Source organism: Lingula anatina, chromosome 5 (assembly GCF_051362555.1).
Source record: "Lingula anatina isolate TDL-2025a chromosome 5, LinAna3.0, whole genome shotgun sequence".
In the NCBI taxonomy this organism is placed as follows: domain Eukaryota; kingdom Metazoa; phylum Brachiopoda; class Lingulata; order Lingulida; family Lingulidae; genus Lingula; species Lingula anatina.
The window spans coordinates 24,538,811-24,556,609 of NC_141771.1; the positions used below are offsets into that span (position 1 = coordinate 24,538,811).

The 17,799-nt window shown below is 38.2% G+C and overlaps 1 protein-coding gene across 4 annotated transcripts; it reads right to left on the reverse strand.

The window, feature by feature from the left end:
* Positions 1 to 10: 10 nt before the first annotated feature.
* LOC147761966 (coadhesin-like) lies at positions 11 to 16,321 on the reverse strand. 4 transcript variants are annotated; one of them, XM_087013630.1, is made up of 9 exons: positions 15,761 to 16,308; positions 9,150 to 9,554; positions 8,432 to 8,620; positions 7,568 to 7,747; positions 6,764 to 6,940; positions 6,069 to 6,248; positions 5,496 to 5,651; positions 4,965 to 5,044; positions 11 to 1,341 (listed from the first exon to the last, which is right to left on the reverse strand). In XM_087013630.1, the coding sequence occupies exons 1-9, from the start codon at positions 15,816 to 15,818 to the stop codon at positions 1,042 to 1,044; spliced, it is 1,725 nt and encodes a 574-aa protein (XP_086869756.1). In that variant the 5' UTR covers positions 15,819 to 16,308; the 3' UTR covers positions 11 to 1,041. The 4 variants fall into 4 exon arrangements, with proteins under 4 accessions (XP_086869756.1, XP_086869758.1, XP_086869759.1 ...); XM_087013631.1 differs by lacking the exon at positions 11 to 1,341 and adding an exon at positions 1,993 to 2,913 and having other exon boundaries at positions 15,761 to 16,321; XM_087013632.1 differs by lacking the exon at positions 7,568 to 7,747 and having other exon boundaries at positions 15,761 to 16,302.
* Positions 16,322 to 17,799: the final 1,478 nt, after the last annotated feature.

The following is a 17,799-nucleotide window of genomic DNA, read 5'->3' on the forward strand; positions in this document are numbered from 1 at the left end:
CAATCCCATGTAAAGTCTACCACACTTGATGTTTTATTTATATTTAGACACGTAATAAAGTACACATTTTTGTTGAAATGCAAAGAAGGGTGTACTACTCAGTGAATTCTTACTTTTTTTTTTAAATATTGATCTAGCATTTTTTTATTTATGATAAACACTTTACACACAAGTTTTAAGCAGTGGGTGAAAAATCAACATCTTTTTACCTTTCAAGATGGAAATTAACATTGTTGTTACTTGGAAGATTTTCCCAAAGCGATTGTTACAACGCCTCCTTAATACTGGTGTTAAAATGATGCATTCATGTTTTACCTTTGATTTTAACGATAAAAAATAACCTTATGTTAATGACTTTATTATTTAAATATTAGGAGAGGAAGCAGCTACATACTTCCATAATAATATCCAATACATTATTCCACTTTTGTAAACCCCCTTTATATAACTTCTATTACTTTTTTACTTCTCTACACATAACCAATATATTATTTTTATATTCAATACACAAATCCACTCTGTTACATCTAATTTACCTTATACATACCTTCTTGCAAATAATTTGAGAAAGATAGGAAATTTAATTTTTCATTTAATATAAAATGAGATATAGGAAGTCATTATTAAGAATTAGAAGGTTCCGGTTTCCTACTAGTGAAGTAAAGTAAATCTAATAAAGATCCCATTAAAGTGGTTTCAGAGAACAAGGGCCTCTACACCGGATAATGAAGTCAACCAAAAACGTGATATCTGCACAGACAAGAAGGCTGCATTACCCCGGGTAGAGCCTTGATCTATGTAACCAGATAAATCGTGGTCCATATGTGTAATTTTAGTGACAAATACATGCACCCTGAATTGGAGAAGAAATTTGGTTGTTCCCATTGATTTTTTTAAAACCTGCTGTATTCCAAACAACATATTTCATTGCACATTAATCTTTGAGAACCATCCATCCTGTAACTCCGGGTACAAAATAAAATACACATCTCACAACATCACGGGAATAACAAGATTGTTCATTAGTCCATGGCCGTCACTCTATGGCGCCATTGGCGGGGTCTTCTTCATACAGCACCTAGCGGCCACTTCGTAGTCAGGACAAGACCGTCCCCAGCCTGGGACATTGACAGCGTTATCGTTATTACAGACAAACCCTTTCATGAACGCAGTGCTGGCCGAGCCTCTGGCAAGGCAGGGGATACCGAAGGGGGTGTTGGGGTTTGGTGGGAGGACCGCGTTGGGGATGGAACGCTCCCAAGAGATCCTGGTGTCCACAGTACGACATTCTAACTCCACGGGCTCGTACATACGGGGATCCACGCCGGCCTCGTCGCAAGTCTGGAAGAGAGAAAAAAAAAGAGTGGCATTACGAGATGAAGTTTTTGTTACCTGGCAACATGTGACGTCATACATGACGTCTGGAAGAGAAAAAAGTGTGGTTTCATTACCAGGCAACATGTGACATCATATATGACGTCTGGAAAAGAAAAAAAATAACGTGGTATTACGTGACGATGGTTTTGTTTTGCCACATGTGACGTCATATTTGACGTACTTCTGAGCAGTACATATTTAACCTGTAAGACTATTTAAATGCTCGACACTAATTTCAAAGGTGCGTCATGACTAATATTGCAGCTGTTTCTTCGCTACTTTATTTTAGTGAATTGTTTTTCTTTACAACAATGACGTCAGGCGGCCTGTTTGATACTCAACTGTATTTTAGTAGAAGAAAAAAGAACACAGCTTTTCATTAGAATGGTAGTTACTTTATTCAAGCATGGTTACGATGAATGTTTTTATATAAAACAATATATGAATACATTATATATAACTAACATAGGGATTATTAATAAATTAATGTTAAATTCTACAGGATATTTTAAGAGAAAACACATCCATGGTATTACTGTTATTCATTAGCAATATAGTTTGACCAGAAATTATATGGTATAAAACATCACTATTGTGATCGTACTAGTAGGGCCTAATAACGTGTTTTTTGCCTGTACTGCCCCGAGAAATATTCCCTTTTTCAAAAACGCTGTTAAAAACATCATTAATAATCCATTTCAAGAAAAAGAAAGAAAAAACGTCATCTGGTAAACGATCCACATTATTTTTCAGTAACATTTTTTTTTCTCTGATATTTCCAAATAATTTTTCTCTCGGTCTTGGTGTATTTCAAGATGGAGACCGAGCTGGCTATAAGTTTCTACAGAAAGTTGTGACGCACCGGACTCAGTTAGGCCGTGGATATAGCGGATAATCTAATGTTCTATCATGTAATATATGTTGACCGAGATTTTAAAACAAATAGCGATATCTTCATTCAGCTGTGTTGTCGTGTACACTGGGTTCTATTGGTGAAGCTCAGCTAAATATTCATAGTAAAGATGCCAACCGTCGAACCTCAACATGAACATTATAGGTACTGGATTAAGAGGACACGTTACGATAATCAAAGGAGTGCGATATAACTAAGGTTAGTTGAAAACAGCTGCTTAAAATATAATCATATAGTTATATCAGAATAAATTTTAAAAAATAAGCTTCGCGCTTTTTCTTCCCGGACAGATCTCACGCTTACGAGATCAGACACGTCACCATGGCGATTTACATCGGCGGCGTTTTGCGCATGCAGCACTTGGCAGCTACTTCGTAGTCTGGGCACCCTTTACCCCAGCCAGGAATCTTCATGGCGTTCTCGTTGTTGCAGACAAAGCCTTTTAAAAAGGCGGTGGCCGCGGTTCCTTTGGCGAGACAGGGGATACCGAAGGGACTGTCAGCGCTGTCTCTCCCAGGGTCCCCGGGGATGGAGTCATACCACGCCGTCTTGGTGTCTACAGTACGACACATGAGCTCCTTGGCGTCGTACAGGCCCGGCTTGTCGCTGACGTTTTCACAGGTCTAGAACGGGAAGGAATGGGATGTTATATGCTGGCAAGTGCTCAGTGTATGTGTTCAAACCCTAACGAAAAAGTCCTATAGGATCCTATATTGGGCCAATTTCCTATAAAATCTTATAGGATCTTATAGGACCCTATAGGACTTTTTCGTAAGGGAATATTTTTTATGATATCTTGATATTACAGTGTAGGGTAAACTGGAAGGAGAAAATTATGTTTCGTGATTATATTAGATTTAATCACAAAATTAGAAATTGTTTTTTTTCTCAAGTCTTTGAATATTTTATGAACGCTACAGAACCATATTATTTCAAAGAATAATCATATTTCCCATAAAACACACCTCAGATAGCAACAAAAAGCAAGTACATGACAAACAATTAGTAGATTATCATTATTTTATGATTTAAACACAAACGTAGTTGTCATATAGAAACAGTACTCACCGATAATTGCACATGTATATGATTATATTCCCAAGCCACAGTATGACACAATAAATAACACGTCAGCAGAACATGAACAATACGTCAGCAGAACATGTGAGATACCTCATCAGAACATGGACAATACGTCAGCAATATAGCCACCAGGATAGAATATGTATTAAACAGAAGTGCACAGAACAATGCGTTTGCAGATAAAACATTTAAGACTGATAAATATGTGTCACAAAAGTGAACAACCCACTGATTAGCATGATAAAATAGCAAATTGGACAGCCACAATAACCACACAATGCTAGTAAATTGTAACATTTAGACGACAAACGAAGTTGATATCAGTTGATATGCACTGGTATATAAAGAAAGCAATATTTCATAACGGCATCACAACACGATAAAGCTCCATGGATATGCGTTAAAGGGATCTTCAATGTGCTTACGTCATATCGTTTTATTACAGAGTATTAAGTCAAAAGTTTTAACCCACAAAACATGCACAACGTTCACGGTGACAAATTGTGAAACAAATAACTCCAAGCGCAATGTTAAGAACTGAGGCTCGCCAACAGTACACAGTGGATACAGATTCTTCTACTCTCCCGTGAAGTAGATTTTTTGTGGTCTCTTACATACATAATAATGTTAGAAAAGTAAATGGTTTCTTAACGTGCATTTTCAACTTTGAGGTATGATGTTTAAAGATACGCATTCTAAGACGTGTATTGTTGGCAACCCTCAGTTCTTTTAAACCACGGAATGAAGGTCAAGGTTGGAACAGACACGTGGTTATTATTTCTTATTTGGCCCTTGATTGGTTAAATACCCAATGTCTGATATAATTATCTAAAAGTGGATGTCAATGGCTCTGAAACCAAGCTATAAAAGCAGCCAACAAGTTCGTCGCAGTTCATGGGTTTCATGCCTTTTGATAGCACTGAAGGAACGCTTTGAACGGATTGAAAGAAACATCTGCATGATGAGATGTGCTTTCCAGAGATACATTCAAATTGTCAATCCAGTCTGATCGAAAGATGTTAATTTTGAACATGTAGTATGCTTGGGTGTGTAAAATCAATGAAGATAGCACCTGTACGTGTATTAATACATATCATGTTAGTAAAGGCATACAAGATCTTTTATTTATATGCTAAAGATATCTGTTGTACTGGAAAGATCAGTTATTTGCCCTCTAAACTGTATACTCTATCCTAGAGCGTTGAAACACTTAAGATTTACTAACTAATTTGGGGTAATTCTGGTTACTTCAACGGACCAGTAAATTTCATTTTTGGCTGTCAAATTCTTAAAATGCGCGAAGATGGTAATATAGATTGCACTTTTGTCAACAATTTTGGGGGTGGTATATCTTGGCAATTGGAAAGTGTGAAATTTTGTAGGAAAATAGAGTTTCTTATTTGAAAAAAAAATAAATATAATTGTATGTCTTTAGAAACATTATTGATCAGCGTCCCACATCGTAACGTTTAATACCATCGTCAAGACAAACAGCAAGTAAATATGCGGTTACTGACACGGCGCTCTGTATATTGTGTTAGGTGTGACAGAGAAAGGCACTGAGATTGTGTCGGTTGAGCCGAGTACTTACTCTAGAGATGTCCACTTCCCAGTCACCATCGCCGCTGAGAGGAGAGTCCAAGTTGATGAAGGGGGAGTCCACACATGGACCTGGGAGGAAATAGATCATTGTGTGAGGAGCGTTACACTTATTGAACAGATAGAGTACGGTACATATTGGCAGTGCCATTGCCATATTTAGCAAAGAATTTCATTGGCTGTGCTTTTCAGTCGAACGAACTTACAATGGTAACACTTTCAAACACCTTAACTCAGAGTTGTTTCCACTTCATTATTTACGTGTCAAAAAATAAATGATACTGGTGTTGTAGCACTCGTCAGGAACATTCAATGATTGTCAGTGAAGTGGTTAAACAGTACTACATAAATTGGGACAGTAATGTCGCAAAATTTGATGTACATTACTTGATTTTTTAAGGTGTGCGACACTATGTTAGCACAGTTAGTGTAATTGTCATTGTGTTAGTTGCTCCAGGATTGTGCTGGTTGTGCTAAAATTGTGCTAGTTGCGCCAAGATTGTGTCAGCTAAGCTCCACTCACATGGCTGAGTGTTACAGGCGTTATCCACTTCCTCCGCGCTGCCTGGACATCCGGGACCTCCTGGAGTGCCGCCATTACACTCCCTGGTCCTGCTTCTGGTGCCAGGACCGTCACAGTTCACAGAACACAGCGTCCAGGCGTTCCAGTTGCTCCAACCTGAGGGAGGGTGTAAATAATGTTAGTATTGAATAAACATTGAAGAATTAATAACTAATAAAATATCTGTTCTCTCTGCTGCCAGCTCTGTCAGCGTCCAACATTGCAGAATTATAACAACATTGTCAGGACAAACAACATACAAAGATAGGCCTTATGTTTACGTACTAGTATACATGTCTGCTGATACAGGCATAACATTAATCAACACCGTAAATATTTTAGTATTTCACAACAGCATTTAAAATGACCTACAGGGTACACTTGCACAAAAAAATTATTTTACAGTAGAAGATCAAGAAGAAGATCAATGTAAAACATCTAAGGTATTATCGCACCTGTCAATATCAGCATGTTGTATCAAGTTTTAGATGAAAGCTACAACTCTTTTCTACAATGATACAAAGTGATACTCACGAGCACAAGGCTGGGTATTACAAGGTCTCGTTTCCTGGAGATTCACTCCGATACAGTTGCCGACGCAGGTCCTCACTCGGTATTGAGTGCCGCCATTACACGGACGCGTGCAAGCGCCGACTACAAACTGTCCTGTCAGCTGGTCATCTGCGCCCCATGCTCCCCACTGGGTGATTGTTGCTATGGAAAAAAAAATGATGTCAAAGTAAGATATGAATAACTGACATGGGGAAATGAAGGATTCATTTAATTTACACGTATTAAATGACCACACCATATAAGCCTACTTGGAAAGAATTTACAGGTTATGGTAGGAAAATAGACAGACAGAAATTATCCTTGACAAAACAATTCAGTGTTCACGAACAAGCAATTAAAAAGTAGGGACACTGAGGAAAACTGATCAAGTATTTTGTTAAAGTAAAAAGAATCAAAAACTAAATGTCCAAAATGTAAAGAAGACTGGGTATCTCATGAAATGGCGTACAAGTACTTAAGATATAGCCAAAGTAAATAAAACAGAACATTTCAAATCCTTTTTTTTCGCATGACAGTGGCTGACTATAATGCTCAAACCTCCTTCCTAGGCGGAGGCAATTATTACAAAGCCACTTGCAATCATTAATGTTTTAAATACCGTACCACCAAATTTGGCCAACGTCACGTGAGTCCCAGCGAGATTATCTGATACTTACGAGGACATGGCTGCGTGTTGCAAGGTCTGGTTTCTCTGAGGGTCAGACCAACGCAGTTGCCTTGGCAACCACGTGTTCTGTACTGGATGCCTCCGTCACAGGGTCGAGAGCAGCTTCCGGGTACGAAGAGACCGTTGGCATCGTCAGCGCCCCACACCGACCACTGCTCAAGTATGGCTGGTAGGGAAGAAGAAACGGACGGGTGTAAATTTTATAATCTGCACATATCGACTAAATAAAAATTTGCTAGTTTGATGATTATGTTATATTGGTATGGCGTAAGCGGGAGTCGTCGTATTCTAGCTGCGGTTTTATACTGGATGCTGTGCTTCCTGGGAATCCAGGGGGTGAGCTTACTTCGGTTTGTGTAAATTAAGAGAATTTTTTTGTTGAGAGACCGAGCTTCATCGCATCCGGGGCTCCGTATCTCGAAAGGTTCGCTATGTTGCGCACGTGCGCAAGCGTCTCGATTCCATAACTCGCCCATACTCGTCCCATATAATACATTGTAGCCTCTATTTGATATAGCGATTCGCAATACGCGATGCTTTCGAGATACGGGCCCAGGTCTGTATACATTGCGCACTGCCAACATACACATACAGACAGACTGGCGCCCCTTACGTTTTAAAACGCCTCACGAGATGAGTTTATAGAACCAGTTAGTGCCTGAGTTAAGGTGGTCACAGATATTGAAATCACTGATGGAAGCTACTAGTCAAAAGAAACCGCCGCAGTTGCATACGATGTTAGTTTTTACTACTGGAACCAAACCACTTTGTCTAAACAGACCTGGTAACTTACGTGAACACTCTTGGGTATTACAGGGTCTACTCTCTACTAAGCTAACGGAAGAACATTCGCCTTCGCACGTGCGCGTTCTATACTGAGTCCCACCGCCGCACGCGCGTGTGCACTCGCCAATGACAAATGTTCCCGTTTGTTCGTCACTGACGCCCCATTCCGTCCACTCGCTAATTTTAGCTAAAATAAGATGGCATTATACTACATTATTCTACATCTTTTCTATTGGTACATCTATATCTAAAACTTCCTAATTGCAAGGCTTTTAACAAAAATTGATAATGGATTTTTAGATTAAATTACATCTAGTAAGAGTTAAAAGAGTTAGCACTGTCTATACTTTATAATCACTATATTTGGGAAAAAATAATAAAATTAACTGTAGATAGTTAGAATTGTCTGTACCTTTTAATAACTACACTAATTAAAAAAAATCAATTGAAGAGTTAGCATTCGTGCGCAAACAAAATATTTGAGTAATTTGCAGTGCCAATACTGCTAGCCGCAACAGACTAAAGCTTGTATGCGCACTTTTTGCAGTTTCCATGCTGCATAAACGCATTATTGTAGCTGCTGAAAAACTGGTGAATATGAAGCAACATCATTTTTAGCAGCCTAGGTCCCAAACAACACGCTATGTCATTGACAAAACGCACAAGTGACCTTGGACATATGATAACAAAGTTTACATTAAAACACATAATTAATATACAAATATATTAATAACAATGACATGACGCAAACATTATAAAATAAGCCAACAGAAAAACACAGAATATTGCCGCGGCTTGTGCAAAGTACTCGTACTCTTTCTACTATTGGTCCAATATTAGAACCAGCGCACTAAACTGCCGGCGGACTTACGTGGACATGGCTGAGTGTTGCACGGCCTTTGCTCACGCAGGTTCACGCCTGCGCAGTCGTTGCCAACGCACGTGCGAAACCTGAACTGTATGCCGCCATTACAGGGGCGTGAGCACCTGCCGGGGATGAGCTGTCCGGTCACAGGGTCCTCGATCCCCCACGGTCCCCACTGGCTGATGATCTGCGTTCCTGAAATGGAGCATTCGCCGCTGAATCAACGCCCAAAGTCAGTCGCCATGATTGGCCCTTTTGTTGGCGGCTAGGGTAAATTCAAAGTACACGCCGTCGCCGCAGAGGCAGTAATTGTTTTGCGGTTGGTAATATACGCTGCGTATAAACTCAATCGCTTTCTTGTTAGAATAATGGCGCTTTCGAAACGTAGACGTATTACAAACAATAACACATGTGACAGCTCATGCTTGTTAACAACTGACATTTCTTGAACTTCAAAAGAACACAAAACATTCACAAGGTTAAATTTTTTCATTAAGTTCACATCGACTTCTCACAAACACAAAAATAAACCCCTTCCAATGTAAATACACGTAGACGTTCTTGCACAATTAAAGCAGCGAGAAAAATCACTTTCTTTTCTTCTCAAGCTGCAGGTCTCTGCAATCAGCAGTCGAGACCAGGAAGTGCAGAGGCATGCTGGGAAAAATTTTGTAAACATTAACTCGGCCAAATATAAATTATTTGACACGGGGTCTTAACTCACTACATGGTCCTAGGTTGCATGGCTGAGTCTGGACACCATCTCCCGGGCAGCTCCCCCCTTGAGGACAATATCTCTCCCGTGTCTGGACACCAGGCCCACAGCTAGCACTACACGTGCTGAACGCTGACCACTGCCCCCAGCCAGCCACTATACAATCCGGCAAACTGGGACCCTCACAGGGGTTGGCATCGTAGGGAGAACCGTCAGGGTTCAACAGAGGGTCATCCTGGGAGGATCGTCGGTCTTCGTACCCGGGGATGACGCTGGTGCCCGGAGCACAGGGGTGTTGTTGAGGGTAGTAGTACCAGATGCCGTTCTCATCGCGGCTGTCAGGGGCGCACTGGTAGAAGACGCACAGGTTGGCGCTGTCCCGGATGTAGTGGTTCCAGAACTTACACGTCGTGACTGGAAGAGGAATACACGTGTTCATAGGTTGTACATAATGTGAGATAAAGGAAGACATCAGACAATATTGTAAGTCATAAGGTGTTTGTCATATTGATACAATACATATTTTATTCATATCTTATTTCTTTATTTTTTACCATGTGATTACTTTTTTTATTCATTTTTAACACATGTAACAAAGTCTTCATTAATCCGTTTATATATATTTATTTATTTTTTTATTTATTTTTTGTACAACTGTCCGTGTTTTTGATGGTATAGTTTCTATAAATATGATTAGATATTTTAACAATGAGGAACGCGCTGGAATGTCGTGCAGTTTAAAGCTGGTGTGTGGATGGGTGTGATCTGGCACTTGACGGCACGGGAATCTAATTTTACACGACAGAAAGTGAGAGAATAACAGTTTCTTCCTACTAATGAAACCCTATCCAACCCGTCTTGGTAATAAGATCTGATATTTGGAACAAGTTCTAATTAATTAAACTAGTTCTAAACGAATCATGACCTTTTCAGCCACATCACTGTCAAAAGGTACGCTAAAGATAATTTTTACGTGAGTGTTTTGTCGTTTACAAGCTCTAAACGGAGGATGGAAGACTTTTCGGGATATTTAGACATAAAGATATCACTGAGGTACATTTACAAGCGTGTACAGAATACATTTAATCTCGGTGTCACCTAGGATTCCATATTCTTGAGTCCTAAGTGACACCAAATTTATGTAAAAAAACCATAAGCACCGTTATCTCAATCCTTGGCGGCGGTAAACTCCATATTTATCAGCGTTATTAACTATATTATGTAATTCCATCCCACAATGCTCTTTCTGAACCACATACAGCATCAAGGGAAGCCAAGGTTAATGCAAAATTTGCGTGCCTCCACTAAAGGTTTCTTATAATCTTGTGGAAGCTCAATTTTAATGGAAATTAAAATCCAGCACATCACATGTTTCACTTACTGTGTTTATATCTATGGAAATTGCTCGGTCATGGTCAGAATAAATCGTACTGGTACCATAATAAAATATTTAATAGTTAAAATTATTATAAAATCTTTTTAAAATAATAATTAATAATGATTTTGATCGTTTCAAGATAGTGCGCGGAATTCACTTTGCCTATGCTCAAAAAAAAAAAAAAAAAAAAAAAAAAAAAAAAAAAAAAAAAAAAAAAAAACGCGGAGGCGCTTGTCGTTGAAGACAACTGATAGCAGACAGGGTGCGCATTGAATGGTGTATTCCTCCGTCTCCCCACCCACGACTATTCATTGCGCCACCAGACAACGATAGAGAGCTGCGTGATAACAACAATTTTAACTTCACTAAAACAATTCTCTCATAAAGCGCTATGATGACTAAAATAACCGACCGATAATGAAACAAAATTATAGATAAGTGACAGCCATAAGTGCCTTTAAGAGGCAATAAAAACGACGAATTTTCCTAGTTTAGAACAAATGACAGAATTCTTCTTATAAAATGGAAAGTGGGTGGGTTAAAAATTAAAGGCGCCATTTATCTTTCAGGGTTGCAAACTGCAAGATTTAATCTATCTGAACCTCTCGGGAAAAACACAGATGACAGTTCACTTGTCCTAAAATATTCGATATGAATCAATGATTTTTATTTTAAACTGTTTTTGTATTATCTTCTTCAAATAGCTCTCCTCCCCCCCACCCTCTCTCCCTCCCCCCTTCATTCGCGTGCTGCAATACAATTATTCATGTGAAACGCTTAAGTGCAGATACTGATATTTAAAGAGCACTTTCTTGAAGTGTTAATATATCAATGGTGCTTTGGTTAAAATGTGATAAGTCCATACCAATAGCCTCTTTATAATCATGGTACTGATTTTCATTTAATATTGAACAGAAAGAAAGAAAGAAAGAAAGAAAGAAAGAAAGAAAGAAAGAAAACAATCTTTCGGCATTACCAGATAATATATCTGACTATACATGTCAACTTTGTCACGTAAAGATGAGATATGACAAATTAAAACAGGATCCCACAAAAGTCCGATTTAATCGGTCTTTACACTTAGATAAAATGCGTGGGTTTCAGCTAATATCACCTGACTTCAACCCCACCATCACCCACCCATCCACCCACCCACACACACGCGGTCTTGACGTAGCTCACCACCTCAGGTGACAAGATTTCCATATGCCAAGTACACCTTTGAAAGTGCTCACATATAGCTTCTTTATAATTATAGTGTCCGATTATCTTATAACACACTTCCAAACAAAAACTGTTCCTTCGTAAACAATTAAATCTCACCATTACGCGCATAGCACACTTCTAAACATTATAATCTCGCAGGATTACCAGATATTATTTTTAAGTATGCTCGTAAACTTTATGAAATTCTGAAATGAGGAATAATGATTTTTTAAAAGATAAATAGGCCTACCAGATCGCAATTCTGTTCTAATCAGTTCATACACTAAAAGAAAAGTGTATCCCCCCCCCCCCCCGCCTCTGCCCCGGTGCAGATACGGTCTTTGCCAAGCGCTCAACCTCTGGTATAAATCACAGCATGGCGGGGCGAGGAAGACAGATAATTGCAGGTCTCCGTTGGAGTGTTCAAGCTATCTGAAAACTTTATCTCCAGGTCGTGATCCGTGGAAGGAAAGTCGAGATTATGTTGTGACACGGTTATCGTAAATATGGTGAGATATGGAGTCTCCATGCAACCGCGGACTTTTGATGACAAAATTAAATATAGAAGATATTGTCTACATCAGACGTCATTTCATTATTCCGCCTTTTATATAGAAAGTATAATGTCAATTGGTATGATTTTCAACCCACGATGTTTCAGGTTACCACAGGAAATTCTGTCATGTCGTTTTTTTCTTTTTTCTTTTTTTTTTCTTTTTTTTTTTTTCCACATGACTATGAAAACGTCAATATTTCGGCTGCGACGCAGTTACTTTCTTTCTTGGCGCCAGCGAATGAGATAAATCTAGTTGATATACGTACTGTAAAACTGACACACAGAATACTTCTTGGTATAAAACGCTTATTATATCTATCAGGCCCGTAGCCGGGTGGGGGGGGGGGTGTTCGGGGGGTTCGAAAGAACCCCCCTTTTTGCTGGAAAAAGGTCCACTCTGGGTAAAATTTGACCTAGGTACATGGGGATTATATGGCAAAAGGTCCACTTTTTCAGAAAAAGAACCCCCCTTTGAAACTGCTGGTTACGGGCCTGACTATACACCAACTTTCAACGTCTGGCATCCCACTAGTGATTATTTATCTTCATCACATTGTTAATTTTTAAAGTTATACAAATTAAGTCTAATTGGTCTACATAGATCAACTAAAATAAAGTATATAAGGTCGTATTCGAAAAGTTGGGCGTTTTATATTTTTAACTAGTTGGTCATATAGATGTCAATTACATTTAATTTGCATTCCGCTAGTGTAACAAAACTTTCCGTTGGCTTCCCAAAGCGTGACTTGCACAATTTAGCCAGTTGTAATTAACGATAAGAATAATGTGGCCTTTTTACCGCCTCATCCTGACCCGGGAAGGTACGGGTTCATTGATTGGTCAATCTGATGACCTCTTGGGTCAGATTGACACGTGATTATATGTTGGGATTAACTGTTATAAAATCATGAGATAAGCACCACCAGAATATGAAAAGGAATCATTTGCACGACAAGACTGTGAAAAGACTGTGAACAAAGGTGAATTGTTTGTCATATCAAAGAGAGGAAAATAATTACATATTTGTTACTGATTTGATATTAATGTATGCCGGGTAAGGGAAGAAAGGACACAATATGGGTGTCACGTTAAGACGCCCAGTCTCATTCGCAACGCCCCAGTGTCACGTCCAGATCAGTTAAACTCGGAATAAAAGACACAAAATTTGATGCCATTTTCCAGCAATCAATCTATTATCTCATCCAGCTTTTAAACTTGCTTCAACACATATTTCTGTTCGTTATTAATTTTTTTACATATTTTTCATGTAAAATCTACCTTACAAAATATATACGCTTTTAAATATTTCCCTCTGCCTCTCTCAAAGACGTCAGCAGGGTCGCTCCCTGATCTTGAGATAAGAGGGGTTAGATGTAAGACTTGTCTGATTGTTCATGCATAACGGTTCATAAAGTTCAACATTCAGTTCCTTTCTTGTCTTTTCTCTTTCGTTTATTTCTCAAATCATTAAAAAATACCTGACCTATCCTTTATTGCCATCTGGTCCCCGTGTCTCAGACTGCGGTAGGTAAGTTACCGGGCTTAAAGATCAACCAAATATCTACAAATTGAACATATGTTTTCGCCCTGCTTAACAAGCCCATCAGTTCCACTCGTATGCTTCGGGCCATTAAGATGTTCGTTACCATCACAGGTGAACCGAGCCGTGAATCTGAGAACAATTTTTCCTCCCCGTAACACGTGTTAAAAGATATTTTCCGTAACATGCATCACATGTTGATCTAAAGAACGGTTCCACACATCGATGACAAACGGCACAGAAGGCGTAAATCGTTGTACAAAGAAGAACCGAGTCGTAATGGAGATAAAATTGTTTGAGACGCCCTCCGACAAACTATTTTGGGTTTTTTTCATTGCCTCCCACTTTGTCTATCTGATTCCGCGAAGAATGACGAGGTCACGTGACAAGTAGACAGATGATACGCCAGTTTCTGAAAAAAAGCTTACTTGTGTCGTCTGCTCTACAATGGCGGGTTTGTAGGAAGGGAAGGAAAAGACAATCTAAGTAAATGTCTTAGTAATTTGTTATTCTAACCATACAATTATAGTCTATTCTAATTCATATTTTCTGTATAATAAAACTCCATTGAAATATCTTCCGTGTTATAAAAACCCTGCGACAATAGTACCTTGTCAACTTTGATGCGAATGCTCTCATAATTGAGCATATTTTTCTATCATTATATTTACATCAACAGATTTAATTGGCCAGACCTTCCCTATTAACGACTTACGTTATGTAAAGAAAAAATTTACCTACTTTCAGCAATGATTGTAGTTTCTAAATGGCAATTTTAAAATAATTTAATTCTCATTTTATTTTATAATTTCATTACGGAGGTGCATCTCTTTAAGCTACGACACTTTAATGATCCCATCACACTTTATCCTTTTAACAATTCTTCATCAGTTTCCATTGAGTCCATTTTTTTTGGACATCTCTACCTTACATGATGACTTTCCTATGCTTTTTGAACTGGGTAATTACATTTTGTACAAAACCCTCCTCCTATCATTTACTTTACGATCATCTGAGAGATTTTTAGATACATTTGATGTGAAATACGTATTTATTTTAAAAGTAAAAATAGAGGCCACGTAGCTTTTAAACGTGTTTTAGTGATGGCACGCTTTAACATTAATATATTTAAAGATTTAAAGCGGTTATTAACGAGCACAGTGAGCATATTCAATGTTACCCATCAATAAATTTCGTGTCTTTTGTGTAATTTTTTTCTTTCTGACGTTTTGAACAAAGCAAAATTAAGCGTATAACCTCTTCTTTTAAAAATTATTTACGACTAATGAAAAATAAGATAACATATGAAATAAGGAAAATGCTTTTCTTTAGAAACTTCCAATTAAATGATCGATCTAAGACATGCAGATTTCAGTTTGGACTAATTGTTTCGTGCTCACGATTAGATTATATCTTTGAATCTCTGCAAACAATTTTAGAGATGATATTTCTAATCGTTTTTATCTGCGTCTGTATACAGGAATGGACACGGCTTAATATGTTTGATCAAACTTTTTTTTTTTTGTAAAACATTTGAAAATCAAGTAGAACGTGCTTCAAATGGTTACGCAATGTCATATTTGTAAATTCAAAAAGCAGATTTAGTTTATTTAATCTTTGTTTGAGAACACTAATACTGGTTTCATAGCGATCGTTTATTCGTTGACTTGTTCTGCTTTCCCTTCCAGTGTTTTAATTGTCTCTTTTTAAAAGAGCCGAAAAAGCCTTTTATGGAAAATTGCAAAATGCGCAGTTCCGTTTTCTTCTTTTTAAACATAAAAGGGTAAAACTTGTTATACCTCCAAACAAGAAATCCTAACTAGCATACGATATGTGCCGTTGTTTGAGCCATTAAATAACAAATGTCATCCTTTTTTTCTTTTTTCTATCAGTTAAAAAAAGAAATGAACGTGTAAAATACAAACGTAAAAATAACTTACCAGGCTCGGCAGACACTTGCAGACATAAAGCCAATAGGGCGATCACTTGAATCAACATGATGATTGTTCTTGGCGGCAAACACAGCAACCTTGTGACGGCGGCAGCTTCCTGCAATAGCGGCGGCTCTCCTGCGTCCTAACTGACCAACGCTGAGCTGTTGATTGACTGGACCCTTGCCGGTACCTTCCGTATTTGACCACTTAAAATACCCACTCCGATGGTGGCGTTTGATTTAATGCCTTCTGGACAGTAATTAACGCGTTAGTGACAGGTTGATTATTTTTCCTCGGCTGGGGTCACTGAATTCGGACTGATAGTCTAAGCCAGTCGTTCCGATCGTCAGCGGTATCTTGGAGATAGCGTTGTGATGGTCTGGTGCCCGTTTCGGTGTTCACGCTTGGTTTTATACGCGTTCATCGCAGCGTGCGGTTACCGGGCTGTAATTATTAGCGGTATTTCACGTTTACCTCACGGGTTATATTAGATATAATATCTTGACGCTTATGAATAAAAATATCTCCACTTTTCCACACTCAAGACGATGTCAATGTAGATAAAGAGAAACCCGTCATTATGATATTCATAGCTCTGGCGCATGCGTGACACACGGTTGGCCCGGGCAACAGTATGATTGACATGTCCTGATCATCTTGAGAGGTAGGCTGCTGGCGGCGTATATTTCCCTAACCACGACGTTGTGACAAAAAACCTGTGGTTTTGACCAAGATAACACAACTGCGATTTAAATAAGGAAAGAAAAAGAATTTCACATGACATGGGGTTTACAAAATTAGAATTACGTGTATAGTATTTCTTAACTGATTCAGATTAATCAGATCAACGTCAATGGAACATTTATTCGTCAGTTGCTACAAGTTCCGATTTTGGTTTATTCTTAATATCGAGAGACCATAATGGAATCTTTCCTTCTTAAAATATCTGTTATTTACCGGAGCGAGACTCTGATGAGATGATGCCTCTCTAATGTCCATTTTTTAGAAAAAATTGGCACAGGATAAAAGCTATCATTACTTCCCTAAATGCTACACCAAATAAAGTAACCCAAAATGATTATATGAATCAATGACAATTCCCGTAAACACTTGTTTTAACTTTAAATGAATGATATTTTTTTACATCTAATGAGAAGACGAAAATCAGCATAGCCGCAGACACATTACGATTTTTAACATGATATACATATATATTTTTTATCAACATAATCTGACAAAAACACCGTGTCTCCGGATTCCGAACATGAGTTCTCTTCTCCTTTTTTTCTTTTCTTAAGCGGCTATGGGTATAGCACATACGGTATTATACCCGTACAGTTGAATTGAATATTAGCATTTCTGACATAAGGTTGTGCTAAGAGAATTATGCTAGTAACTAGAGCTAAAAGTGTTAAAAACATCCTGGATATAATAATGATATCCCCAATTGTAAACAAAGAGCATAAAGATAGCAATTTGGGCACAACTAGCTGTTTAACGTTTGTTGGCAGTTATGAAAAGTGTACCTTCAAAGAGAAGATAAAAAAATTGAGACTGTTGACGCATCATTTGGTTCATATTAAACCAATTCATAAGTAATAAAAACACGGAGTTAAAGGAATAAACTACCCGTTTACACGTTATGACTTTACAAAGCAGTATGTTTGATATGTACGTGTGAGAACAGTTTTTGTTCGCGCTGGTTGAACAGCAGTGAGAAGAACGAGTATTCATACCATGAGTATACACCCTGAATATACAACGTTTTAATGTAACATAGTTTAATAGATTGGCACAGAGGATATTTTTTATGCCCAGTTTAGAAGTGTAATTTAATGCAGATCGTTAGGGTGCATGGCAAGCGCGCAAAAATGAATAAATTGGGAGCAGCTCCTCCCTTCGCCAACTTCTATGATTCACGGAAAAATGCATGCGTCAAATATGGTTGTCAAATATGGTTGTAATTCTGACATATGGCACAACATAATGATAACATTGAATGTAGAGTTTGTGATCTTTAAAAAAAAAGGAAACGGCTCTTAATT

Excerpts from the sequence above, each read along its gene's own strand:
- LOC147761966 (XM_087013630.1), bottom strand. The coding sequence starts at position 15,818 with ATGTTGATTCAAGTGATCGCCCTATTGGCTTTATGTCTGCAAGTGTCT. Across the intron at positions 6,249-6,763 it reads CAACACGCAGCCATGTCCTC|CAACAATCACCCAGTGGGGA; the intron begins GTAAGTATCAGA and ends TTTTTTCCATAG. Across the intron at positions 5,652-6,068 it reads TAATACCCAGCCTTGTGCTC|GTTGGAGCAACTGGAACGCC; the intron begins GTGAGTATCACT and ends ACCCTCCCTCAG.